This window comes from Podarcis raffonei, chromosome 13 (assembly GCF_027172205.1).
Source record: "Podarcis raffonei isolate rPodRaf1 chromosome 13, rPodRaf1.pri, whole genome shotgun sequence".
NCBI classification, from domain to species: domain Eukaryota; kingdom Metazoa; phylum Chordata; class Lepidosauria; order Squamata; family Lacertidae; genus Podarcis; species Podarcis raffonei.
Genome location: NC_070614.1, coordinates 6,684,183 through 6,711,712, shown reverse-complemented (window position 1 = coordinate 6,711,712; position 27,530 = coordinate 6,684,183). Strand labels below are relative to the sequence as shown.

General features: G+C 43.3%; 1 protein-coding gene across 1 annotated transcript in view; it reads right to left on the bottom strand.

Moving 5' to 3' along the window:
• Positions 1-3,845: 3,845 nt before the first annotated feature.
• Positions 3,846-27,530, bottom strand: part of TECRL (trans-2,3-enoyl-CoA reductase like) — a 35,793-nt gene continuing 12,108 nt past the window's right edge. Inside the window, exons 5-12 of the mRNA XM_053361886.1 lie at positions 24,892-25,007; positions 22,496-22,601; positions 15,858-15,930; positions 12,095-12,138; positions 10,291-10,348; positions 8,581-8,666; positions 6,909-6,954; positions 3,846-4,183 (exon numbers count right to left, since the gene is read on the bottom strand). Of these exons, the coding sequence (XP_053217861.1) occupies positions 4,056-4,183; positions 6,909-6,954; positions 8,581-8,666; positions 10,291-10,348; positions 12,095-12,138; positions 15,858-15,930; positions 22,496-22,601; positions 24,892-25,007 (657 nt within the window). The 3' untranslated portion in view covers positions 3,846-4,055. The remainder of the gene's footprint in view (positions 4,184-6,908; positions 6,955-8,580; positions 8,667-10,290; positions 10,349-12,094; positions 12,139-15,857; positions 15,931-22,495; positions 22,602-24,891; positions 25,008-27,530) is intronic.

Below are 27,530 nucleotides of genomic sequence, written 5' to 3'. Positions count from 1 at the left end.
GGACACTCCATAGGAACATCTTGAGTCTCACTCCTGCTCTATGAAAAAGACTATATCAGCAGTGGAGCAGGCTGATTGGGCGCCTGGGGCGGCATATGTGCCCTGTGCCCAGGGGCGGGGCCAGTCACTGGCGGGGCAAGCTGGGGCAGGATGCTCCACAGGGCTTCCGAGGAGTCTGCCTGCCTCCTTCCACTCAGCCGCCCTACAGCAGATTGTTTGGGGCAGCGCGGAGCCTGCGGGCGCCCAAGCCACTGCGTCAGTCCCAGGAGAGACATGTGGCTCAGAAGAAGAAGAAGAGTTTGGATTTGATATCCCACTTTATCACTACCCTAAGGAGTCTCAAAAGGGATGCGGGTGGCGCTGTGGGTTAAACCACAGAGCCTAGGGCTTGCCGATCAGAAGGTCGGCGGTTCGAATCCCCGCAACGACGGGGTGAGCTCCCGTTGCTCGGTCCCTGCTCCTGCCAGTGCAAGCAGATAAATAGATACTGCTCCGGTGGGAAGGTAAACGGCATTTCCGTGCGCTGCTCTGGTTAGCCAGAAGCGGCTTAGTCATGCTGGCTACATGACCCGGAAGCTGTACGTCGGCTCCCTCGGCCAATAAAGCAAGATGAGCGCCGCAACCCCAGAGTCGGCCATGACTGGTCCTAATGGTCAGGGGTCCCTTTACCTTTAAGGAGTCTCAAAGCGGCTAACATTCTCCTTTCCCTTCCTCCCCCCCCCCCAACAAACACTCTGTGAGGTGAGTGGGGATGAGAGAAGTGTGACTAGCCCAAGGTCACCCAGCAGCTGCATGTGGAGGAGCGGAGACGCGAATCTGGTTCACCAGATTATGAGTCCTCCGCTCTTAACCACTACACCACACTCCCCTCAGTGGTGACACCTGGGGCGGCCCGCCCCCAGTGCACCCCCCCTTCCTCTGCCCCTGGTCTATATGTGTATATCACTAGAAGGAGATAGTTGGGTTGGGATGTTTAAACTAAGAGCTCACCCAGACTTGCGCTTCACAGGTCTGAGCGGTTTTCCGCTTGTCTCTCAATTTCTAGCCATGGGTCCAAACAGTCTGATCTTTGCCCCTCTGCTTTCCCTGGGAAAATCTGCTCTTCAGCGATAAATCAGAGCGAACGTCAATTCAGAGAAAACCTGTCTGACGTTTGCTCCGATTCAACAGTAAAGATCGGGTTTCCTCACGGTGTTTTACATTCAAGCAGTGTATTTGTTTTATAAAATAGATGAATTTAATTAATTAATAAAGTGTGTGCTGCTGATCCAATACAAATCCACCACTAACAGACTTATGTTTTGTCAGATTGTATGCCATTTTATACTGGAAATATACTGGACCTTTGGCACCGGTTTCCATTGGGGCCCACAAGGCCGTTTTCCACAAACCACACTCAGCTGCCCCCACACCCACACACCTGATGTAACAATGTAGTGTCAGGTGTGAGGCAGGTAGACAGACAGACAGGTGGATCAGTCGCAGTGTTATCTGTTCGCTTATTATTTATAAAAGCATAGCAATACTACTGTAACGTGAAATATCAGGGAGGTGTGCAATGTAACGCAGATCTGTGTGGATTCACATTGTGCACAAGGTTGGGAAGGAATTAGTTTTTGTAAACAGATTTTGTTCATCCTATCTATTGTAATAAAAGTGTTTGTGTGTTTGTGTCTCTGTGTGTAGTTTATAAATTTTAGCCACTAGAGGGTACTGTTACCTTACTTGTCTTTCAGTTGGAATGGCAGTTAGTTATTTAGGTTTTAAAACTGTTGTTACCTTCCTTCCTTCCTTCCTTCCTTCCTTCCTTCCTTCCTTTCTTCTTTTAAAAAGTGCAATAACAGCAGAACAGATTAAAATAATGAACTCAGACAGCAGCAGCATTTCTAGATCTCAGAAGGTCTGTGAACTGCATGATCTCTCCTGCCCTCCAATAGGATGATCTAAGAGGCTGGCAGTCTGTTGTTCTCTTCATAGAGAACCGTTTGCCGCTGCTTTCGGGTGCTGAAAGCCAAACCTCTTGACTGGTATGACATCTCTCCATAACTACAAATGTTTTCTCAGCTATTCAGTCTAGGAGGTCACTGTTTAGGGAAGTTTTTAATATTTAATGCTGTATTGTTTTTAACACTTGATTGGGAGCCGCCCAGAGTGGCTGGGGAAACTCAGCCAGATGGGCAGGGTATAAATAATAAATTATTATTATTATTATTATTATTATTATTATTATTATTCTAGAAATAACATTTTCCATAAGCAAGCACATTGACTTGGATCCAGCTGAAGTCATTTTGACAACTGGTCATGCATAACAGTTTTGGGAGAGGAACGCAAATACTGATGGATGTCTTCCATGCATGTCAAAATATGATGTTGCACACAGCTCTCAAAAAATAGCATTTTTTATTTAAAACTCCCGTACAATTTAAAGAATAAGTACTGTAATAAAGAAAATAATGAATATGTTATTGATACAATTGAACTATATTAGATCGAGTCTCGAAAAAGTTTTACTTAGTCTGCTAAGTTTAAACTAATTTAATCCATCCATTTCCTGTCATCTAATTCCGTAATAACCTAGGAACAGAAGCATATTTAATCACAATTACCATTTAATTACTAATTCAGACAATGGCTTTTGTATCTGCTCATTCATTCAAGAGTTACCTAATCAGAAGAGGCAAATTAATTCCAAACCCCGAAAGAATAAGAAGTCTGTAATCCATTCAAGCAAGATTCTTATATGAACCTTAGCTTGTTTCTGGTGGACAGTAAACAAAATAATTGCATGGACGCATTGCCGTGACTAGAACATGAAAAAAATATGTATTTGCAGCTGTGAAGCTCAGTGACTATGTTTTAAAGCAACATGTATCCTGACCTAAAGCATGTTACAAGTAAGTTCAAGAGAGTGCAATGGGATTTATCTCCTAAGCAGGGTGATATCAAATTCTAGCCTTAGCTTTGTTGGTTTAAGCTGAAGAGTTATTACACTGGGTATCAAAAAGCCCTGTGCAGGCCTAGTGCCATGCACTACACAAGCGAACTAAATCCTGATTTTGTGTGTGTTATACAAATCTGCCTGTGTTCTTGGTTTATTTCTAGATTTGTGCCTATGATTTGTTTGAAACAAAAAAACTAGAACCTGGTCTGCATGTGAGATTCTATCCACATAACACCAGACTTGAAAGACCTACATTGGCTTCCAGTGCGTTTCCAAGAACAATTCAAAGTGTTGGTGCTTACCTTTAAAGCCCTAAACGGCCCCGGCCCAGTATACCTGAAGGAGCATCTCCACCCCCATCGTTCAACCCGGACACTGAGGTCCAGCTCTGAGGGCCTTCTGGCGGTTCCCTCCCTGCGAGAAGTGAAGCTACAGGGAACCAGGGAGAGGGCCTTCTTGGTAGTGGTGCCCACTCTGTGGAATGCCCTCCCATCAGATGTCAAGGAAATAAACAACTATCTGAGTTTTAGATGACATCTGAAGGCAGCCCTGTTTAAGGAAGTTTTTAATGTTTGGTGTTTTATTCTGTTTTAATCTGTTGGGAACCACCCAGAGTGGCTGGAGAAACCCAGCCAGATGGGAAGGTATATTATTATTATTATTATTATTATTATTATTATTATTATTAGTCCAACGTGGCACCTGCAGATGTGGGAAAGATCCACCGGGGGACCAGGGTCCTTTTTTTACAATTAATGTGACACACAAAGAAGTCCACAGTGTCATGCCATTGGCACATTGTGTCCAGTGTTATAAATTCCTATCAGCAGTGGCTCCAGGGGCAGAAACCGTCTAACCTGCTCCCGACGACTCTTTGGAGCTGGAGATGGCAAAGACGGACCACGTGACATTTTGTATGTATAGCACATGCTCTCTGTTAACTTAAAATATTGCTTTGGATCCTGGACCCAATATTTGCATTTCACTTAAACAAAAAACTTAAATGTAGGTGTGTCTGAAAGCATCCTATTCCATAACTAAACAAATCAAATTTCTGTTGTTGTTGTTTTACTTTTCATGCTGGATCTTCACAGGCCGTTTCTGCTTGCATTTACAGTATAAATGGAATCATGGCTCTTTTTCTCCACCTGTACGTAGCACACTTCTTTAGGTAAAGTTGATGCTTCTTTCGGGCCCATTGAGCCATCTGGATAGCCATTAGTAACGCAAAAACTCCAACTGAAGAGAGAGGGAAGAAAAAGACTACTGATCTCCAGGTATCGACAGTGGCATGTCAGAAGAATCATTTCCTACCTAACCACATAATGAAGAAGACACAAAACATAACAAATTTGTTTTAAGCATATGACCAAGTCTTGCCCTTCTCTATCTGTGCAGGAATAGTTTCTGGAGGGGGTGTAAAACTTCTTCTTTTTTTAATTAAGTCCAGCAGCTGCAGCTTATCTTCCTTCTTCCTCATGAGTGAGGTTTAGAGATGGGAGGAAGACTCCTGCTGCCAGACATGATCTCCCTTGTTCTGTTTGGGATTCAATTCAGGTCATATCCTACTTTGAGGGGAGTCCTTAACCACAACTTCCTGGTTGAGACATTAGGGGAAATGCTGAACCTGGGCATGTGAAGGAACAGCTTGGGTGAAGAAGACATCTGAAGGCAGCCCTGTATAGGGATTTTTAAAAAATGTTTAATGTTTTATTACACTTTTGAATTATGGTGCAGGAGGAGATTTTTGAGAGTCCCATGGACTGCAAGAAGATCCAACCTCTCCATTCTGAAGGAAGTCAGCCCTGAGTGCTCACTGGAAGGACAGATCCTGAAGCTGAGGCTCCAGTACTTTGGCCACCTCATGAGAAGAGAAGACTCCCTGGAAAAGACCCTGATGTTGGGAAAGATGGAGGGCACAAGGAGAAGGGGACGACAGAGGATGAGATGGTTGGACAGTGTTCTTGAAGCTACCAGCATGAGTTTGACCAAACTGCAGGAAGTAGTGGAAGACAGGAGTGCCTGGTGTGCTCTGGTCCATGGGGTCATGAAGAGTCGGACACGACTAAACGACTAAACAACAACATCCCTTGCTTTTTCCTGTAGGACTAACTGCAGTCGTTAACAGTTGTCAGCAGGTTTACCATATCCATTGAGTCAATCACCCGTCTCCTACTACCCTTCTGAGAAAAACCCCACCCCACTCTCCCACTATATATAAGGATCTAGTGGCTTCTGTTTCAGTGTATCTGAAGAAGTGTGCATGCACACGAAAGCTTATACCAAGAACAAACTTAGTTGGTCTCTAAAGTGCTACTGGACAAATTTTTTAATTTATTTCAGTTGCCTCAGACCAACATGGCCCCTTCCTTGAACCTACCCTATCTGTGCAGGAATAGCTTCTGGTGGGAGTGTAAAACTTTTTTTTTAAAATTGAGTCCAGCAGCTGCAGCTTTTCCTCCTTCTTCCTCATGACTGGGGTTTAGAGATGGGAGAAAGACTCATGCTGCTAGTCATGATCTCCCTTGTTCTGTTTGGGATTCAGTTCAGGCTCAGGGCCACCTCAGCTCCTTGGGGCTATAGTAGAATCTCTAGAGCCAAGTTGTGACCAGTCTTAGGTAGGGTGTCCTCCAGGGAGGCACACTGGGGTGCCCACTAGGATATGCCAACTTTTCTTGCTCCTAAAAATGAGCTGGGGTCAGCTATGGAATTCTTCCAAGGAAATGTTCATCCTGTTCTATCCACAAAAATGTAACAGAACAAAACTTGTGGGTTCTACCCATCTCTAAAATTACTTTACACCAGGGGTAGCCACTGTAATGCCCTTCAATGTAATGTGGACTCCAATTCCCATCAGCCTCAGTCAACATGGCCAATGGTCAGGGAAGATGGGAGGGCAACACATTGACTACCCCTGATTTACATATGGATAGTGGGCATCATCCAAGCAAGATAAATATAATCCAGTCAAAGGTAAACATGTTCCTCGCCCACTTATTTCACTGGTAGAATGTTAAGTTCATTCCTAATTCTCTACAACTGAAGTTAATAAAGGTTCTTAATCATCTGGATCAGGTACATTATCAGTGCTGCAAATGCAGTCTTAGCACAAGGAAACTAGAGGGGCATATTTTGAATTCCAGTGTTAGCAGGGGCAAGCAGAAATACACAGCGAAAAAAATGTATTTCATAAAAGGGGGATAGGCTTTTTTATGAATTTGATAGGTTAATCAACAAAGATTTAGCTCAGGGGTCAGCAATTTTTTTCAGCAGGAGGCCAGCCCACTGTCCCTCAGAGCACAAATAACCCAGAGATGCATTTTAAATAAAAGAACACATTCTACTTATGTAAAAACATGATGATTCCTGGACCGTCCGTGGGCTAGATTTAGAAGGCGATTGGGCCAGATCCGGCCCCCGGGCCTTAGTTTGCCTACCCATGGTTTAGCTGATTGGTTAGTAGTGTCAATTTTAATCAGCAGGGCTGAAAGTTTGTTTCTTTTGCTTTCTGGTTCACAATCATAGTAGGGAATTAAAAAAATATATTACACATTTCCATTCCTTCATACAACATTTGAAAACATCTGTCCATTACAGTTCAAATTATGCTGCCTGATCTTCCTTCCAATGTCTCAAAGGTTAAACAGAGACATGCTTTTTTAAGCATGGTGGAAGTGAGGTGGACACACACCAAGCCTGTTAGCAAATGTCCTTAAATGCAGTGCACTTCCATCACACTTAAATGTATATTGATAATATACAGGTATATTTAAATTCATTATTGAAAAGATGATCAATCACAAATACTTGACTCAGTTAGGATATGTAATATTTATAATTTCTACTTCAATTGCAGAAGTTAATTCTAAGCCATGCTGATCATTTTTCTCATCTAGAATGTTTTCTGGGTGATGGTGAACAAGTTTATTCAAAGATCCCAGCTGGAGACTATTTCTGCTCTTACCTGGCAACGTTTGTGTCATCACCGTAAAGCTCATCCAGGAGCCAATCTGTTGCAAAGGAAAAAATAAATAAATCACAGTTCACTTAAAGATAAACAGCTGTCTGTCTTATACAAGGTCTTGCCAACCCTTGACACACTTCTCCAGCAGTGCCAGTCCATTCATTTTGAATACATAGGTAATTTCCCCAAGTAAAAAAAATAAAAAGGTAAAAAGGTAAAGGACCCCTGGATGGTTAAGTCCAGTCAAAGGCAACTATGGGGTTGCGGCATTCATCTTGCTTTCAGGCCGAGGGAGCCAGCGTTTGTCCACAGACAGTTTTCTAGGTCATGTGGCCAGCATGACTAAACTACTTCTGGCACAATGGAACATCGTGATAGAAACCAAGGCACACGGAAATGCCGTTTACCTTCCCGCCGCAGCGGTACCTATTTATCTACTTGCACTGGTGTGCTTTTGAATTGCTAGGTTGGCAGGAGCTGGGCCACAGCAACGGGAGCTCACCTTGTCATGGGGATTTGAATTGCCAACCTTCTGATCGGCAAGCCCAAGAGGCTCAGTGGTTTAGACCAGTGTTCCCCAACCTTGGGCCTCCAGCTGTTTTTGGACTACAATTCCCATCATCCTTGACCACTGGTCTTGCTAGCGAGGGATGCTGGGAGTTGTAGTCCAAAAACAGCTGGAGGCCCAAGGTTGGGGAACACTGGTTTAGACCACTGTGCCACCCGCATCCCAAGTAGCAATTTCCCCAAGTAGCAAAGCACTGGTAGGTGAGTGGACACAAAGAGTGACAAAATACGCACCACAGATGGGAGGAGACTTGGAGTGGAGCTGAAGTGGATTCTACAAGAACTAGTGTTACAAAGGCAGACCCAGGAAGGTGAAGGGTCCGGTTTGTGAAAATGGAGTTCAAAGCTTCACTCAAGAAACCATGTTGCAGTTCTCCTTAGCATCCTTGCTGGGACCACAAATTAACTGTGGCCTTATGGAGGCAAACCATGCATGTTACCAAAGAGCTTCAACAGAGCTTGCTAGACCAGGCCAATGACCCATCTAATACAGCATTGTGTTCTTACAGTAGCCAACCAAATGCTTGTGGGAAACATTACTGCTGAGTTATTCTGACCCAGCACTTCCATAGAAAGTATTGCAGGCTGACTGCATCAGCCAGTTGCATCAGCTAGCAAACTCAAGCCTGCAGACTTACCATCTCACACAGCATTCTGTGAATCCCGAAACCATCCTGGCTAGTAGCCATTGATAGCCTTCTCCTCCATGAATTTGTCTAATACTCATTTAAAGCCGTCAAAGTTGGTGGCCAGCCTTGGCCCCCTGGGGGAAGTGAATTCCATAGTTTACCTATATGCTGTGTGAAGAAGTACTTTCCTTTATCTGTCCTGAATCTTCCAACGGTTTCAGGACAAAGCTTATAAACCTTTTTTTTATTTTTTGTAAAACAAGCTCATTTTATAAGCCAACACCTTTTTCAAAGACAGCTCCTCTGGAAGCTGTGAGTGACCTGGATCAAAGCAGAACTCACTGTGAGATATCTGTAAGTGAATTAAAAGCACTTACAGTACTTGCTTAGCTAGCTGGCACAGATGCAAGGCAAGAAGGGGGAAGAAATAATAATAATAATAATAATAATAATAATAATAATAATAATAATAATACCTCATATGTATAGTTTGGGCAGGAAACAAACAGAAACAACCATGTGAAAGGGTTGATTGATGGGCTTGGGAAAGAGCCTTTATTGCCTATAAGGAAAAGAAAAAATACCAATATTTCATTATAACAGTTTGAGGAATGAGAAGTCAATTCCAACCTATGAATTTCTATCGTCTACTGACCACACTACAGATAGAAATCAGCTTCAAACACATTTTAACTGTGACAGCTTCTGAACCAAGGATTCCTGAGAACAAGCGATATGGAAAGGACTAACAAAAGGATTCTCCGCACATTCACAGTCTTAGTTACCAGGATTTGAGTGGGTGGGGGAAGGACTATTTTAAACAAATTGCAAAGTGTTTTAAATCATATGGTGTAGATGCAGAATGTACAATAGTGCGGCAGTACTCCCACCATAGGGAACTGGCAGCAAAATAATTCTAGCATACTGTATTTCCTACTAAAGAGCAGCACACAGTATTGCTGCTATGAGATCTTGACAAATCTGATGTGGGAATTCTAAATCAGAGTAGACCCACTGAAATTAATAGACACTATTAACTTAGGTCCATTGATTTCAATGGGTCTGCTTTGAGCTGAACATGGTTGAATATAGGGATAGAGGGACCTGTCAAATCTCTCACAGTTTCTCAGTGTCCCAATGTTAAATTCTGTTGTCAATATTTTGCAGCAATTTGCAATTAAAAAAAGAATCAATCAACATTTTTGCATGAATTTCTCCGAATAAACACATTTTAATATGCTGTTTTGACTAATTTACTATTTTTTGCAAGCAATTTCCCCTAATATAATGTTTTTTTGTAAACATTGTGTGGTTAAAGAACTTCAAAACAAAATTCAGATGGGTGAAAATTTCAAAAATAGATGTGTTGCAGTTCACATACCATTTTGGAAAGGATGAATTTGATAGATTTTGTTTTAAATGAGTAGTGAATCACATTTGTCCTCCATTCCTATATATCTGTAATAAATTATGTTTCCAAGTATGCTAAACTCTGGCTTGTCCTCTTGCTGCCTATTCCCTTTCCTTGAAATTTAAGTTTCTACTGGGTCAAACTATGACTGGGTTAAAGGCCATTGTATTGGGACACACGTACGTTGAGTGTCTTATGTAATCGTATACATATGTAGATAAGGACACTTGAGAGTGTTCACAGACTTGCCCCCAAATGAATTATTGTGAAAAATAGGAAATATTTAAAGGTAAAGGGTCCATTGGGTCCAGTCGTGACCGACTCTGGGGTTGCGGTGCTCATCTCGCTTTATTGGCCTAGGGAGCTTCCGGGTCATGTGGTCAGCATGACTAAGCCACTTCTGGTGAACCAGAGCAGCGCACAGAAACGCCGTTTACCTTACCGCCAGAGCGGTACCTATTTATCTACTTGCATTTTGACATGCTTTCGAACTGCTAGGTGGGCAGGAGCAGGGACTGAGCAATGGGAGCTCACCCTGTTGCAGGGATACGAACCGCCGACCTTCTGATCGGCAAGTCCTAGGCTCTGTGGTTTAACCCACAGCGCTACCCGCGTCCCTTTTAGGAAATATTTAGGAGGCGCCAAATTTTGTCCTTGCTCGGGCTACCAAATTACCAAAGTTCACCCCTGGATATGGTCACTTGAATTTCTACCCCAGACAGACAGAACGTTAGGAGGTTTATCATAGGTAAACAATTAGAAACAGACTACGGACCTGATTGGTTTTGATGGACTAATGCAACATTGATAAAATGATTCCCAGCTTCACACAACTGGAAAAAAAATTGCAAAAATAAAAAAGCATTAGATTTTCAGGCTTTAACTGTAGAATCATAAATTTAGCTTGTCCCCACAATGATGGGGAAGATGATGGTGCTTTATGCACCACTCCGAGATCCCTTGAGAGGCAGTCTAGAGGAATGGCTAAATATAAAATAAGATCAGCCAGGGAGAATCGCATGAAATTTTCCATTCACACCCACTGGGAGAGATAGGGGGACCCACACAGAGCTTTCACGATTTGAAAGAACATGGGCATCAAGAAAGGAAAATATACTGCTCACACATGGCAGAGCCCTGGTAACATCAACAACAAGGTGACTTGCGCAAATGACCTCATCCATTTCTTGAATCGATGTTCCAGTCCTCAGAGAATTTACTTCGAAGTATAACCCTTAGATATCAATGGCATTTACTTTCAAGAATGTGTGACTACCCAGCCTGCGTAGAAGCCACCAGCCAATATTTGTTCCCTGCCAGATCCTTCAAACACATACACAATTTTTACAGTCCTAGGCAGGCAGCAGAGCCAAGAGATTTACGAAGTCTTGAATACACTGCTATCCATCACTAGCGGACTATATTTGGCTTTGATGGTCATACATTGTGCAGGCCTGATCCAGAGAGGAATCATGGAAGATAAATTTTAATAGCGACGGTATGAAGAGTTTTGTCATCTTTTTGCAGGCAGACTTGCTGACCAGGTTCACAATTGTCTCATTTGGAATGCAGATCTGGTTGTAGTCTTAATTAAGTATCACTTCCCTCAAAAGTTTATGTACCCTTGTGTACATAAAATATTAAGAAATAAAGGAAAATCGGTATGCTAGGTTGTAAGAAAGTATTAGGAAGTGTATTAAATGTAAGGTAATAATTATAAGTACATTCAAAATCACAAATGTCAACTATATCGGGAAATGATGGGAAGTCTATATTTATTTTACTTCAGTTTGTTGTTGTTGTGTTGTTTTATTTTATGCCCCGTTATATGATTTTAGCTTAGCTGAAATCTAAGTGGAATTAGGTCAAATTTACACTCTAAGTTAAACTAATTTAAGAATATATATATATGGTATGCATATATATATATATATATATATATATATATATATATATATGGTATGTATGTGTATGTGTGAAGTTAAATCTGTAATGAGATTTTGTTGTTGTTGTTGTTTAGTCATTTAGTTGTGTCCGACTCTTCGTGACCCCATGGACCAGGGCACTCCAGGCACTCCTGTCTTCCACTGCCTCCTGCAGTTTGGTCAAACTCATGTTACTAGCTTCAAGAACACTGTCCCACCATCTCGTCCTCTGTCATCCCCTTCTCCTTGTGCCCTCCATCTTTCCCAACACCAGGGTCTTTTCCAGGGAGTCTTCTCTTCTCATGAGGTGGCCAAAGTATTGGAGCCTCAGCTTCATGATCATGAATTTCATTAATAAAAGACACAATGGCAAAAAGAAAAAGGAAAAAGAAGAAGAAAGTTCTGATCTGGCTCGCAATGCAAAATGAGATTCTGTACATGCACACACAAAGGCTCATCAGGCTGCTTTTGCAAGTGCAAATACATATTCACCAAAGAAACAGCACAAAAAATGAAAGTGTCTCTCTTCTTAGTTCACCTGTCTTGGGAGGGTATATGTAAAATTGTGTGTGTGTGTGTGTGTGTGTGTGTGTGTGTGTGTGTGTGTTCCACATTCAAATTGTTTACCCTCCCTCACTTCCTGCCCATACATACCAGAAACACAAGGGCAGAAATAGTAACTTGCTTGTTCCCAAATGCTAGAAAACAGAATGAAAACATAATTAGGACTCAGCTATACAGCTGCAATTAAAACATTTCAAGTGTGTTGTAAGGTGCATTACACAAGATGGCAATGGTGAGCTATGGCAAATTCAATATATTTTTCAAAGTGTTTTTTTTTTTTAAAAAAAAAGCATTTTCACAACGTTTTCTATGTGTCTAGATCCCACCTTAGTCTTACATATACAGTGCTACCTCTACTTACGTTCATCTCCGGTTACGTATCCTTTGGGATACGTACGTGGCAAACCCGGAAGTATTTTTCCGGGTTTCGCCGCACACACATGCACAGAAGCAGTCTATGCACCTCATGCATGCACAGAAGCAGCACCTCCATTTGCGAATTCCTCGGGATCTGACTGGAGCTCTGGAACGGATCCCGTTCACAACCAGAGGTACCACTGTAATGTAAAGTTTACTTAAGCCTTTCTTTGGTTATACAGTCGACCCTCCGGATACGAACTTAATTCGTTCCAGGGGTCCGTCCGCAACCTGAAAAGTCCGTATCTAGAGGCACCGCTTCTGCGCACGTGCGAGGTGCACAGGGCGCTTCTGCACTTGTGCACGTGGCGAAACCCAGAAGTATACACTCCTGGTTTTGCTGTGTTCACAACCCGAAGTTTACGTATCCGGAGGGATACATAGGTAAAGGTAAAGGTAAAGGTGCCCCTGCCCGTACGGGCCAGTCTTGCCAGACTCTAGGGTTGTGTGCTCATCTCACTCTATAGGCCGGGAGCCAGCTCTGTCTGGAGACACTTCCGGGTCACGTGGCCAGCGTGACAAAGCTGCATCTGGCAAGCCAGCACCAGCACAGCACACGGAAATGCCGTTTACCTTCCCGATATAAAGCGGTCCCTATTTATCTACTTGCACCCGGGGGTGCTTTCGAACTGCTAGGTTGGCAGGCGCTGGGACCGAACAACGGGAGCGCACCCCGCCGCGGGGATTCGAACCGCCGACCATGCGATCGGGAAGTCCTAGGCGCTGAGGTTTTACCCACAGCGCCACCTGCGTCCCGGAGGGATACATAAGTAGAGGTAAAACTGTATAGTGAATAGGCCTTGTTCTCTTTAGAAGCCTCCTCTTCAGACATCTCTGGAATTTTTAAATGTGTGCCTCTCCTTATGAAGCAATGCCTCGCAAACTCAGCCAGGAACCAAATTCATTTTACATGTTGCCTAACTGAAACTTCTATTGCTACGTCTCTTTATAGAGAAGACTATTATACTGCCACGGGTTTCCAAAAGGAGGTTGCATATTTCAGAAAAACTATTTTGGAGCAAAAATATTAATTTGTTAGAAATCTGACAATCACCCCAGAATTTAAATTAGACTCCAGATTGGATCAAGTCCCTCAGACCCTGAATCATAGTGATGGCATCCCTATAGCATCCCATAGTGATGACATTGGTCCAGTATACCTGAAGGAGCGTCTCCATCCCCATCGTTCTACCCGGACACTGAGGTCCAGCACCAAGGGCCTTCTGGTGGTTCCCTCACTTCGAGAAGCCAAGTTACAGGAAACCAGGCAGAGGGCCTTCTTGGTAGTGGCACCCGCCCTGTGGAACGTCCTCCCACCAGATGCCAAAGAGAAAAATAACTACCAAACTTTTAGAAGACATCTGAAGGCAGCCCTGTTTAGGGAAGGTTTTAATGTTTAATAAGTATTTTTGTGTCTTGTTGGAAGCTGCCCAGAGTGGCTGGGGAAACCCAGCCAGATGGGTGGGGTATAAATAATATATTATTATTATTATTATTATTATTATTATTATTATTATTATTATTATTATTATACCTGCCAGGGCCTGGAGCGTCTTGGTGCCTTTGAACCCTCACCAAAACTGCCCTTCCTCAATCATGCAACTTAAGAAATGGAGAGGGGTCCAAGCGATTCCATGACAGAGACTGAAGTCTGAGATGCTACAGCAAAGCTCTGAATGCAATGGTACAGAGTCAATGCAGTTTTTAGCAGAGCTGAGTTCTCTTCATTTCTAGTTTCCTCAGAAGCTGTGGTGAAATACTGTCCTTAGCACATCTTAGGAGGGTCTACTCTGGATCTGACTGAGAATCTGATTAGTTTTTAAACTAGAATGGCAGAGAGGGGGCTAGCTTAAGCTCCCCCCCCCCGGTGTATTAGTTTACTATAATATGCAAGGCATATGAACAGCCTCCCGCTTTTATAATAAAGTGGCACAATCCAGAATTCGTAGGATATCAATGCAAAGTTTCTCCATTAATGTCATGGTCTGCATGGCTCCTGCATGTTTTGCTCCAAGGGACAGAAAGCGCTGTCAGCATCTTAAGAAAATATATTGTTTTCCATGTATAAGGTCTCCTAAAGGTAAAGGTAAAGGGACCCCTGACCATTAGGTCCAGTCGTGGCTGACTCTGGGGTTGCGGCGCTCATTGGCCAAGGGAGCCGGCGTACAGCTTCGGGGTCATGTGGCCAGAATGACTAAGCCGCTTTTGGCGAACCAGAGCAGCGCACGGAAACACCATTTACCTTCCCGCCAGAGCAGTACCTACTTATCTACTTGCACTTTGACGTGCTTTCGAACTGCTAGGTTGGCAGGAGCTGGGACCGAGCAATGGGAGCTCACCCCATCATGGGGATTCAAACCACCAACCTTCTGATCGGCAAGTCCTAGACTCTGTGGTTTAACCCACAGCGCCACCCCACAGCGTCCCCATAAGGTCTCCTAGTTCACAACTAATTTTGCCCTTGGGGGCTTGTTGTGATGCGAGAAAGTTACACCCCAACTACAATATGGTCTGAAATCATCCTCAGTCAATGCTCTGGAGTGGGGAATTGAAGCCACTCTGATTCTCTCCTCAGCACGGGGACAGTATTTTTTACTAACCCTTCACTGGGTTGGAGTCTAAAGCTAGACCTCTGCATTCCTTCCCTCTTTTCCCGTCTAATATCTGAAATCTTGCTAGAAATTTCCATCCTGTTTTGGTGTGGAATTCTGAAATCCTGACTTGAAAAAAGGAAAAACAGCCCCTAATAATGATACTAATACTTTTTTATTTATACCCCACTCTTCCCAGTTTAAAAACAGGGCTCAGGGCAGCTAACAGCAGATACAAAACATTGATTAAAATGCAACTTAAAAACAGCATAAAACACAGCATCAATATCAATAAAATCCAAAAATTCAGGGGTCTTTTTTGGGGGGGAGGGGGACAAACAAACAAACAAACAAAAAACCCCAATCAGTAGACACTGAATGATCCCCAGGGCTAACTGGCCAAGTTGGTCCTACTGGGGCCAGCAAGGAAACCAGGGAAGAATTTAAATGTGGGGTCCCAGAAAGGGTTTCTTCATAGAAAAGGAAAGGGAAAAGGGAATAGAGGATCAGGCTAATTGAAATTGAAGGCCAGGCAGAATAGGTCTGTCCTACAGGCCCTGCGGAAGGAGATCAAGTCCTGCAGGGCCCTAGTCTTGTGGGACAGAGCATTCCACCAGGTTGGAGCCATCACTGAAAAAGCCCTGGCCCTGGTGAAGGATAGTCTGGCTTCCTTAGAGCCTGGGACCTTTAATCTATTATTATTCATGGACCTTAAGGTCCTCTGAACGACATACCAGGAGAGGCGGTACCGTATGTAAGAGGGTCCTAGCCCACAAACTCTATAGGCCAATTCATGTAGCGCGAGACAAGTTTCTAGTGCAACAGGTGCCCTTTGCATTACTTACATGGAGGAGTGTACTGCGGGTGATTGATGTAGTAAGCAAGCCAAGACGTGAACCCCCAGTAAAAAGTGCAACCCTGCAATGAGAACATAGAGATAATGAAAGGATATACCAAAATGAACTACTGTCTCCACAATAGTTGGCACAATGGGTACAACAGATCCCTACCAGATACACACATCTGTTTATTGGATGCTGATGCTCTGGTAACTGGTTGTCAGGGACTGGACATCAAAGGAAGAATTGTGGAGGACCCCCCCTTCTCCTGAATCTTCCTGAGAAGAGGAGGACAGTATAGATCAGGCTTCCTCAACCGCAGCCCTCCAGATGTTTTTTGGCCTACAACTCCCATGATCCCTAGCTAGCAGGACCAGTGGTCAGGGATGATGGGAATTGCAGTCTCAAAATATCTGGAGGGCCGAGGTTGAGGAAGCCTGGTATAGATTTACAATGGTGGTTTGCAGAGGGTCACAGCTCAGAGATAGAAGAAGGGCAAAACTGGGAAATAATGGGAGAAGCAGAGCAGGAACAGCCGGCTGACACGTTATCACTAGAGAGCATTCTAGACCTACCTTCTCCCAGAACCAGGTGGTCAATGAAAGTAGGAGAGCAGAGAGCCCAGAGGCAATTGTCCCTAAGCAGACACCGTAAGGGGGCTGGGGGCTGTTGATGACTGAGAAGTGAAGGGGGGAGGAGATTACTTGGAGTAATGCCATTACCCAAGAGATGACATTTCTACGTCTCTCTGTGTGAAAATGGAATAAAAGACCTTGGTAAGAGCTTCTTGTCTTTCCGTTACTGGCAGCCTGCCATGAGGGAGGGGGGGCAGATTCCCTGAAGCCTGACATTGGTAGTCCCTCCTCATTCGGCTGCCCTGACTTTGTGACAAGTCCTTTCCAGTAGAGGGGGCTTCTCCTGGCTCCTTGTTGTTTAGTCATTTAGTCGTGTCCGACTCTTTGTGACCCCATGGACCAGAGCATGCCAGGCACTCCTGTTTCCCACTGCCTCCCGCAGTTTGGTCATGCACACTTTTTCAGATACACTGAAACAGAAGTCACCAGACCCTTATATATAGTGGGAGGGTGTGGTAAGGTTTTTCTCAGAAGGGTAGTAGGAGATGGGTGATTGACTCAATGGGTATGATAAACCTGCTGATGACTGTTAATGCCTGCAATTAGTCCTACAGGAAAAAGCAAGGGATGTTGTTGTTGTTTAATCATTTAGTCGTGTCCGACTCTTCATGACCCCATGGACCAGAGCACGCCAGGCACTCCTGTCTTCCACTGCCTCCCACAGTTTGGTCAAACTCATATTAGTAGCTTCGAGAACACCGTCCAGCCATCTCGTCCTCTGTCGTCCCCTTCTCCTTGTGTCCTCCATCTTTCCCAACATCAGAGTTTTCTCCAGAGAGTCTTCTCTTCTCATGAGGTGGCCAAAGTATTGGAGCCTCAGCTTCAGGATCTGTCCTTCCAGTGAGCACTCCTAGCACCTGCCTATTCACTAGTTCAGTCCTCCCTAACCTACAGTGCTCCAAACGTTTTGGACAGCAACTCTCATCAGCACCACCCAGCATGGCCAATTGGGAGCTGTAGCCCAACAACACCTGGAGGGCGCCAGGTTGGGGAAACCTGCCTTATTCTTACTCAACCCAAGTCTCCCTGAATTTTTCCTCTACTCCATCACGTTGCTGCTGAGATTCCCCTCAGGTTTTCCTGTTCTTCTTTGGCTCCCTCAAGCAGTATCAGACATAAACCCCTGGGGTCTTCTCCAGTATGGGCTGCTCTCTGAACTCTCAGATTCCAGACTCTGTCCCATAATTCCCATTAAGTTCCATACCCCATATATGCTCACTTGACCACTTTGATCCCCAGAACTTTCCCTGTTACATGTGCCACATAATACTTGTTCCGCACTTGTAAGAAATCAATATTTTAGTATGGCAGCACCTACACTTTTGGTTTAGTAAAAGGCGGCCCAGGCACGTCGAAGGTTGGCATGTGTTTTAATCTTTTTAGGCTTCTTAGTTTAGGTCAAAGAGGGCCTTCTCTGTGGAGGCTCCCAGACTTTGGAACTCAGTCACTAGAGAAGTTAGACTGCTGTCTTTCTGATGGAATGTGAAGACTTTCTTGTTCCACCAGGATTTTGGGAACTGACTGCTTTTAATGAAGGGGCTGGTGCCATGCTGTTTTTATTGTGATTATTTGTATGTTCTTAATATATTTTTATGTGCATATATACAGTTTTAATTGTATCCATGTTTAATTGTTTTTTAATCTTTGGTTTCCCCCCTAAATTTTTAGCTGTTTTTGTTTTAATCTTTAAACTGCCTTGAGTCCCTGCCAGGGGAAAAAGTGGGGTATACGGTAAATAACATTATAACAATAATAATATCCTGTTGGTTTTAATTATCTTTTTAATGTTTTTACATGTTTTTAACAGTCATATTGATAATTTTAATGTTGTGCTTTTATAAACCACTCAGGAGTTTTATTATAATCTGGTAGTATTTAAATTTTGCCAAGTAGATAAAATACTCAACAGAGGAGCAAGAATTGTCGTAACTATTCTCCTTTTCAAGAAAACGCACTTTTAAAGTTTGCCTAGCAACAGCAGAGGCTGAGAAACAGTCCCCATTGTGATGTCATAATGCTTTGCAGCCAACTCAGTCTCTGCTGATCAACACCCAGCTATTCAGTTGGATGTGCAATCTCTTTGATAACGCTGGTGTCACCTGTTGTGGCACAAAACCCTGCCAAGCTTTTAAAGTGAACAAGATGACGCTTTTTACAGATGAGAGGAAAATGAAGACTCTGTTTCTCCTACCACTGTTACTGAGCCGGGCTTTCACTATATCACTCCTTATCGAGTCCCCTGTCACTTTTCTGCAAGCCATAACAACCTTGCTATGACAGCTGGTACAGCAGACCTTTTGAGGGTGAGAAGCTTGCAGTCCTCATTTTGGTGGGGAATGGAGATGGCATCTTTCTCCATCTCCAAGGCTGCCTCAGAAGGGGATGAAGAGGTGAAGAGCAGAAGGCAGAGCACAGAATCCAAGGAGAGGGGTCCCTAGATCTGAGTGAAAGGAGAGGCCTTGGAAGGTACGTAGTCTAGAGTGCATCATATATTGTAGGAGGAAACTCCCTGGGCTGGAAGGCAAGGATATACGGGAGGAGGACATGAAGGCATCTATGTACTCCTCAGAGTATGGATTGAATCTCCTTTCCTTTGCTGGCTCAACCCTAATGGGAGAAAACATCCTCTCAAAGGGCATCAATTTAGCTAGTGAAATATTTTTAAGGATAACTATACAATAAAGAAAAATTTAGAAGTGTGGGGAAGGATGAACTATCATTATTGGGAAGGATATCGGTAATTAAAATTAATGTATTGCCAAAAATGTTGTTTTTCCAATCTATACCCTTGATCAGCAATGCAGGTCACTTTCAGAGAATGGCAAAAAGATATTACCAGATTTATCTGGCAGGGGAAGAAGCCAAAAATAAAATATAAATTGCTGATAGACTCTAAAGACAGAGGTGGATTCTCCCTACTGGATTTAAGATTATATTATGAGGCATCCTGTCTATGCTGGCTAAGAGAATGGATATTATTTTTAAAAATACTGATGTTTTAGACATTGGAGGTCATGATAATAGATGTAGTTAGCATGCATATTTGTGGTATGAGAAAGTTAAAGTACATAGAGCTTTTTAATATCATGTACTAAGAAAATCTGTTTATGAAGTATGGGAAAGATATAAAAATCTATTAGAACAAAAAACACCATGGTGGCTGTCCCCACTGGAAGTGATATCTTTAAAAAACCCCACTGAATATGAGAAATGACTGGGGAACATATAAAGAACTGTTAATGGAAGTAGAACACCAACTGAAATTGAAGAGGTTTGAGGATATAAGATAATTATTAATTGACTGGTTACAATACCATCAATTAAATTATATATTTAAGATCAACAAAAATAATTGTTTTGTATGAAACCTTTAAATTTGAAAAGAGCTGTTAGAGAACAAAACAAATTTGCTTTCAAAAATGTACAAATTAATATTAGAATGGCATAAAAAAGAGGAACTGGTTAAATCAGTAATGATACACTGAGCGAGAGATTTTGGGTATAATATGCAATTTACAGAATGGGAGAAGCTATGGGATTGAGATTTGAAATTTACAGCATGCTATACGTTGAAAGAAATTTATATGAAAATATTGTATTGTTGGTATTTCTAGTAAATTAGCAAAAATGTACAAAACAGGGTCAAATACATGTTGGAAATGTAAGGAAAAGTAAGGCACCTTTTATCATATGTGGTTGACATTTAAGGTAGTAAAAGAATTTTGGGAAATGATATACAATGAACTGAAAAAAAAATTGTTTAAAATAACCATTTCTCCCCCCCCCCTTTTTTTTTAAAAAGTCCAAAGCTTTTCTTTTAGGAATTCTAGGCGCTGAAATCCCAAGGGAGCCGAAAAGACTTATTTATGTATGTGACCACAGCTGCTTGGATATTATTGGCCCAGAGATGGAAAGAAGATAAAGTCCCTACCAGAGAAGAACGGCAGATTGAGTTGATGGATTATGCCGAAATGGCAAAAATGACCGGAAGAATCAGAAACCTGGAAGTTCATAATTTTAATAAGGAATGGGGAAAATACATACTTTACCTTAAAAACCATTGTAAATAACTAAAATCATTGGTAGGATTGGAATAACACGTGTAGTTTAATGTTGAATTTTGGATATAATGGAGATGCAAAAGATTTGGATTGATATAAAAGATGCAGGAGGAAAGGGTTAATATAAGGACCCACAAAGGGGAGGAAGGAAGTTCAGGAGATTCCTTGGAATTTTGTTTTTATATTGATTGTTGGATAATTGATTGTAAAAATTTAAAACCTGAAAAACTATTTTTAAAAAAATTAAAAATTAAAGGTGCCCAGCACAAAAGATATTGGATTTACACACACCCCCCAAAAAAGGGAAAAAGCTAGTGATTCTCACCCCACGCCCCCCCCCCAATGGAAAACGTCTCCTAACCTGGAATCCCTGCTCTTATAAGTGTCTGGAGACTGGTTGCAGTTACTGGTGAACTTTTTCAGACACATCTCTCCCAACCGTAATACAGTGGTGCCCCGCAAGACGAACGCCTCGCAAGACGAAAAACCCGCTAGACGAAAGGGTTTTCCGTTTTGGAGGCGCTTCGCAAAACGAATTTCCCTATGGGAAAGCCCATAGGGAAATCTCCGGGACAGCGGGGAAGCGCAGCGCGTCTTCCCCACTGTCCTCGGACCTTCTCCGAAGGCTGGCGGCGGGGCGGAGAGACCTCCTCCCGCCGCCAGCCTTCGGAAGGCTGCTCCGAAGGCTGGCGGCGGGAGGAGGTCTCTCCGCCCCACCGGCAGCCGTCGGATGGCTGCGATCTGAAAATGCTGGCGGGCGGCAGCGAACGCTGCGCTGCCGCCCGCCAGCATTTTAAAAGCCCCCGGGACAGCGGAGACTTCTCCGCTGTCCCGGGGCGATCTGAAAATGCTGGCGGGCGGCTGTCCTGGGGGCTTTTAAAGTCTCCGCTGTCCTGGGGGCTTTTAAACTGCTGGCAGTCGGGAGGATAGCCCTCCTGTCCCCGGAGCTTGCGGGGTGGGAGGTGGGGAGAAGGGCTTTTCTTCCCACCGCCAGCCTTCAGAACAGCCTTATGAAGGCTGGCGGTGGGAAGAAAAGCCCTTGTCCCCCCCCCCAGCCTTCAGAAGAGGTCGGGGGACAGACTGTCCCTGGACCTGGTCTGAAGGCGGTTTCCATAGGAACGCATTGATTGATTTTCAATGCATTCCTATGGGAAACCGTGCTTCGCAAGACGAAAAACTCGCAAGAAGAAAAAACTTGTGGAACGAATTAATTTCGTCTTGCGAGGCACCACTGTATGGGAATAGGAGCAGTGGCCTGACTTTTGGGGTTGTTGTAACCATCACCGAGATAATGTTCCTAAAGCAATGGAGTGGCAGCAGACTGACTGGGAAAGAAGAGAGATGCCTGAGGGCATCAACACCAGACAGGTGAGTTGTGTGGCAAGGCCCCGGGCCCTGCAGTTTCCCCAGAAACAAACGCACAGACACGGATATGTTGGGTTAATGGGATAAATTAGGCCACAACATTATCGGTTGTAGATGTGAGCGGTTTGGCTTAGGCAACTGGGTGAAGCAAGACTATATCCTGACTCCTTCCTGTCTGCAGGAAGTCTCGAGGGTCAACCACAATAGGGGGAGCCCTATGATATACATCAATTAAGGATCACCGTTGGGGTCATGGCATGGCCCTAGCCCACGCCCAGCCTTCGGACAGGAACCACAACCCCGGATCCCTTTAACGGGGTTCCCCTCCCATGACAAGGCTTACCCAATGTGACGATTGCTGCTAGGTTGGCAAAAACCCAATGGCTGGTGCCAATTTGCCAAGCGGAAAAATTCCTACCCGGCCCCGACAACCAGGTGACTGACATTAGTCGTAGCACATATTCACTTATTCATTCATTCATTTGTCTGCAATATTTACTGTATAGGCTGCTCTGCAACAAAGTTCTCAGAGTGGCTTTTCTCAATCAGTTCTACGGTACAATATGTTACAGATGAAAATCACCTTGATCATATTTTTCAGGGGAGTGTGCCCTTCCGAAATCTTATGCACAAAGAGTGTCTCTAGTAGATGTCTGGCATAGTGTAAACAATGACAGAAGCAGGCCAGGCTGCAGAAATTAGAAAGAGAAGGAAGTAAAGGTTAAAAAAACCCAACCAAAAAATTCATTGCAATGTTTGACGTAGCCATCTTTAAAGCTCAGCTACTACCCTGAACTGGTTAAGAGGCTTGCTTCTCCCATTAACTCAATAGGTTATCTTAGGGAAGCCATCCACAATCTGCATTGTATAGGTCAGGAATGTCCAACTCGCAAGAGACAGTGATCTACTCAAAGTATTAAAATACTGGCAGCGATCTACCCATTGTCATTGCCAGCCAAAGTTTTTGAGCTTTTTTTTAAAGGGGAGGCAAAACAGGGGTGGTGGGACTTTTGCAAACGGTCCCACGATCGACCATGATCTACCAGTGTGCCAGTGTAGTGTAGTGGTTAAGAGCGGTAGATTCGTAATCTGGTGAACCGGGTTCGCGTCCCTGCTCCTCCACATGCAGCTGCTGGGTGACCTTGGGCTAGTCACACTTCTCTGAAGTCTCTCAGCCTTACTCACCTCAGAGTGTTTGTTGTGGGGAGGAAGGGAAAGGAGAATGTTAGCCGCTTTGAGACTCCTTAGGGTAGTGATAAAGCGGGATATCAAATCCAAACTCCTCTTCTTCTTCTTCTACCACTGACGCCCCACGATCGACCGGTAGATGGCGATCGACTCTTGTCACGTTTGCTTCATGATACGTTTTTTCAGGTTGCGTCCCACGGCGACCCGGAAGTTACTTCCTGGTTTTGCCACCCGTGCATGTGCAGACATGCAAAATGACATCATGCACATGAGCAGAAGTGGGAAATCGCGACCCGCACGTGTGCAGATGCGCAGACGTGGGTTGCGTTCCTTTCAGGTTGCGAACGGGCCTCTGGAACGGATCCCGTTCGCAACCAGAGGTACCACTGTATAGGTTAAATATTCCTCAAGATCTAAAAAGCCCACCAATCCAGACCTCACCTTTCTAAAAGGGAAAGAGTATGCACTAGAAACCTCATATCGTAAAGTCTGGTTCCCCCTTATGGTGTTAGGGTTGTACGGCATGTACAAGGAACATATTGGCTTATGTGCTCCTTCCAGGGTAGAAGGCTGCATCTTGTTATTCTGTAGATCCATAGAAAGTCATGTTCATTGCCATTTCCAAAAAAACTGATTCATACATGTCACCATGTATGACTTTGCTTCTGCTTGGGGGACGTTTAGGATTTATATGACCCAACAATCTCATCGTTGGCACATTTCCACTAAATATGAGTTTATTTGCCAAAATTCATGATTATTTGATGTTTGGTATAAATGTGAATCTTGTTTTCCACCATGGAATATATTTTCATTATCTTGTAGTTTTTATTCTTCTTGCTTTTATGACTGCTTTTGTGATTACTTTTAGCTTGAAGTTTGCTTGTAATTATATGCCTATGTTTAAAAGTGGGGGGGGGGTGTCTAAAAAACCTGCATAAGCTTATGGGCTCAGGCTTTTCCTTTACAAATATTACCCAGCATAAAATTCATAAATAAATACAGATTTGAAGGGTGCATGTGTTTGTGAATGACATGGCTAACCCATTCATGAATCCAGTGCTTTTTTTCTTTTTTAAAAAAAATGTTTAGGGGTACTCTCATTCCGTCTGAGACTCAGGATACACCTGACAGGAAATGAGGCTGTCATCGGGGATTGCAGCAACGGAACTGACAAATCACCGTGCTCTTCAACACAACTGATGATTCACCATGCTAGAGAAGAAATTAAAAAAATTTTTTTTTTAGTTTCTTCTCCCGTTAGATTCCGCGGGTGGTGCTGTGGGTTAAACCACAGAGCCTAGGACTTGCCGATCAGAAGGTCGGCGGTTTGAATCCTCATGACGGGGTGAGCTCCCGTTGCTTGGTCCCTGCTCCTGCCAACCTAGCAGTTCGAAAGCACGTCAAAGTGCAAGTAGATAAATAGGTACCGCTCCGGCGGGAAGGTAAACAGCGTTTCCATGCACTGCTCTGGTTCACCAGAAGCGGCTTAGTCATGCTGGCCACATGACTCGGAAGCTGTACACTGGCTCCCTCGGCCAGTAAAGCAAGATGAGCGCCACAACCCCAGAGTCGGTCACGACTGGACCTAATCGTCAGGGGTCTTTTTAACTTTACCCGTATGCGTACCCCTGCGTACCCCCAGGAAAAAAAGCACTGGATGATTCAGATTGAGGCAACCATGGTAGACCACCTCCACTATACTTAATTCACTCACATTTTTGTCTGTCTTTGCTCTAAGAAGGCATCATCACATCATACCATCCTTGAGCACAGACCATTCTTACTCACTGAACTACAGGATGGCGTAGACTTCTTGCGCTCTCCTTTGCATCGTAAATACTTGAGAGGCGAAGGTAAAAGAGCAGATAGATTAGAAGAGGCCCGGTATATTCGGTTAGAAAAACCTGGAAGAAGAAGAAGAAAGAAAAAAGGTCATCTGAAGCTAATGGGATCATAGAGTGATATTTTCCTGTGCAGCCTTAATATCATCTGGCAAATGCCAAATGGCTAGGGTATAAATAATAACATTATTATTATTATGGAATGGGACGTCCCTATTTTCATTGGAAGGTATGCCTGCATGCAAAGTCAACAAGTCTTTTTAAGTTCACCTTTAGTTTTCATGGGGAATAGTTGGGTAAATTCAAGATGTTGCTCTTAGTATATAAAGCTCTTGAACCAGTTTACAATAATAATAATAATAATAATAATAATAATAATAATAATAATAATAATAATATTTTTATTTATATCCCGGCCTCCCCAGCCAAAGCCGGGCTCAAAGCGACTAACATCATGCAAGTAAGACAATGCATAAAAACAAGCGATCAATAAATTAAGATACATCCCACAATTAATTCAAACAAATTAAAATTAAAACTGGACAAGTGGCAATCTTCAGGTTAAAAGGCAGTTACCAACTGTTTCCACTGATATTATAAGCACCTGTGAGCTGGCCTTACTCCTTACTCATTGCCTTACTCCTTATATACCCAATCAATCACTTCAGTTTGTGTTGACATTATTCAGAATGAATAGTGTCCCTTCCATTCCATATTTACAAGGAATCACTCCTCTGCTTTCACTCTTTGAAATTCTCCAGTTTTCAGGGCCTGCTAACAAACTTTTTTGTTTAGGCAAGCCTACCCAGATACATAGTTTCAACATGGAGTTTTAACATGGAATTATATAGACTCATAAGATTGTAAAGTTGGAAGAGACAATGAGGGTCATCTAGTCCAACCCCTTGCAATGCCGGAATTTTTTGCCCAATGTGGGGCTCAAACCCACGACCATGAGAGTCTCATGCTCTACTGACTGAGCTATCCCGGGGATTGACGTATATCTGTTTTAAAACTGCATTTATTTCTATTTTCATGTCAATTAGTTTGAAACAGTTTATTCTATTGCTATTTTAATTAATATTAAAAGCAGTGTTATATATAAATTGCTTACAGGGTTTTGCTGATTAAGTCATAATTGAATTTTGTCAAATATATAAATAAAAAGAAATACTGTGGTAAGAATATGTTTGTTTATTGGTGCATTTTACATAACAATACATCTATTATACAGTTATCATCCTTTATCCTACACTCTTTGGCTTCTCCACACATTCCTCCATGGGATCTTATTTAACCCTTGTTCAACTGCATCTCCTTGATTCCCCCCACCCTTCTGATTATTTTTCACTGCTGTTCATGTATCTGGCCCTACTTGGAAATCTATATGGTTATTTCTTTCTTTAAGTAGTCTCCAAAGTATTCCCACTCCTCTTCTATAGCAGACTCATCCTGATTTCTTCATCTGTGCAGTCAACATGGCTAATTCCACATATTGTATTAGCTTATTCTGCCAGTCTACTTTCGTAGGACTATTTTGGTCCTTCCCATAGCAGTCTTTAGCATATGCGCCGCCGGGGTGCAAAGATCAGCCCAGCGCCCTCAAATTTAGCTTAGCCCCCAAATTAACTTTTATTATGCTTATGTCAGACACCACGCTTACGCCTTATCTCTTGTTTATGAAAGAAGGGAGGAAAAAGAAACAATTTTTTTTATTTGCTCATTTATTTACAATACACTTATACTTAAGTATACAACACCACCACACTTAAACTTATAAGTATTCTTTAGGCACCTGCTTAGGAGAAACATCAGTCGTGTCAAAGGTGCTACTGACCCTGCTGCCGCATAGCACCTCAATACAATACGTAACATAATATTTTGATTTAAGAGTTAATTTCGCGTGCATGGCGCTGTTGAGAATGACAAGCGCCGTTATTGAGTCTGACAAGCGCCACCATTGTGAATGACAAGTCTTAGGTAAATGAGCGCACAAAGTTGAAAGTCCTTTAGCGAAACAGTAGGTATACATTTCGGTAATACAGTGGTACCTCTGGATGCGAACGGGATCTGTTCCAGAGCCCCGTTCATATCCTGAAGTGAACGCAACCCACGTCTGCGCGTGTGCGCGGGTCGTGATTCGCCGCTTCCGCTCATGCGCGTGATGTTATTCTGACTGTCTGTGCATGCGTGTCACCACAGTGCACAACCCGCAAATACTCATCCCAAAGCTACTTTAATCCTAGGTATGACTGTACCTAGGTATATATGTTCCATTCTTAAGGAAATCAGCCCTGAGTGCTCACTGGAAGGACAGATCCTGAAGCTGAGGCTCCAATACTTTGGCCACCTCATGAGAAGAGAAGACTCCCTGGAAAAGACCCTGCTGTTGGGAAAGATGGAGGGCACAAGGAGAAGGGGACGACAGAGGACGAGATGGTTGGACAGTGTTCTCGAAGCTACCAGCATGAGTTTGACCAAACTGCGGGAGGCAGTGGAAGACAGGAGTGACTGGCGTGCGCTGGTCCATGGGGTCATGAAGAGTCAGACACGACTAAATGACTAAACAACAACAACAACAAAAGG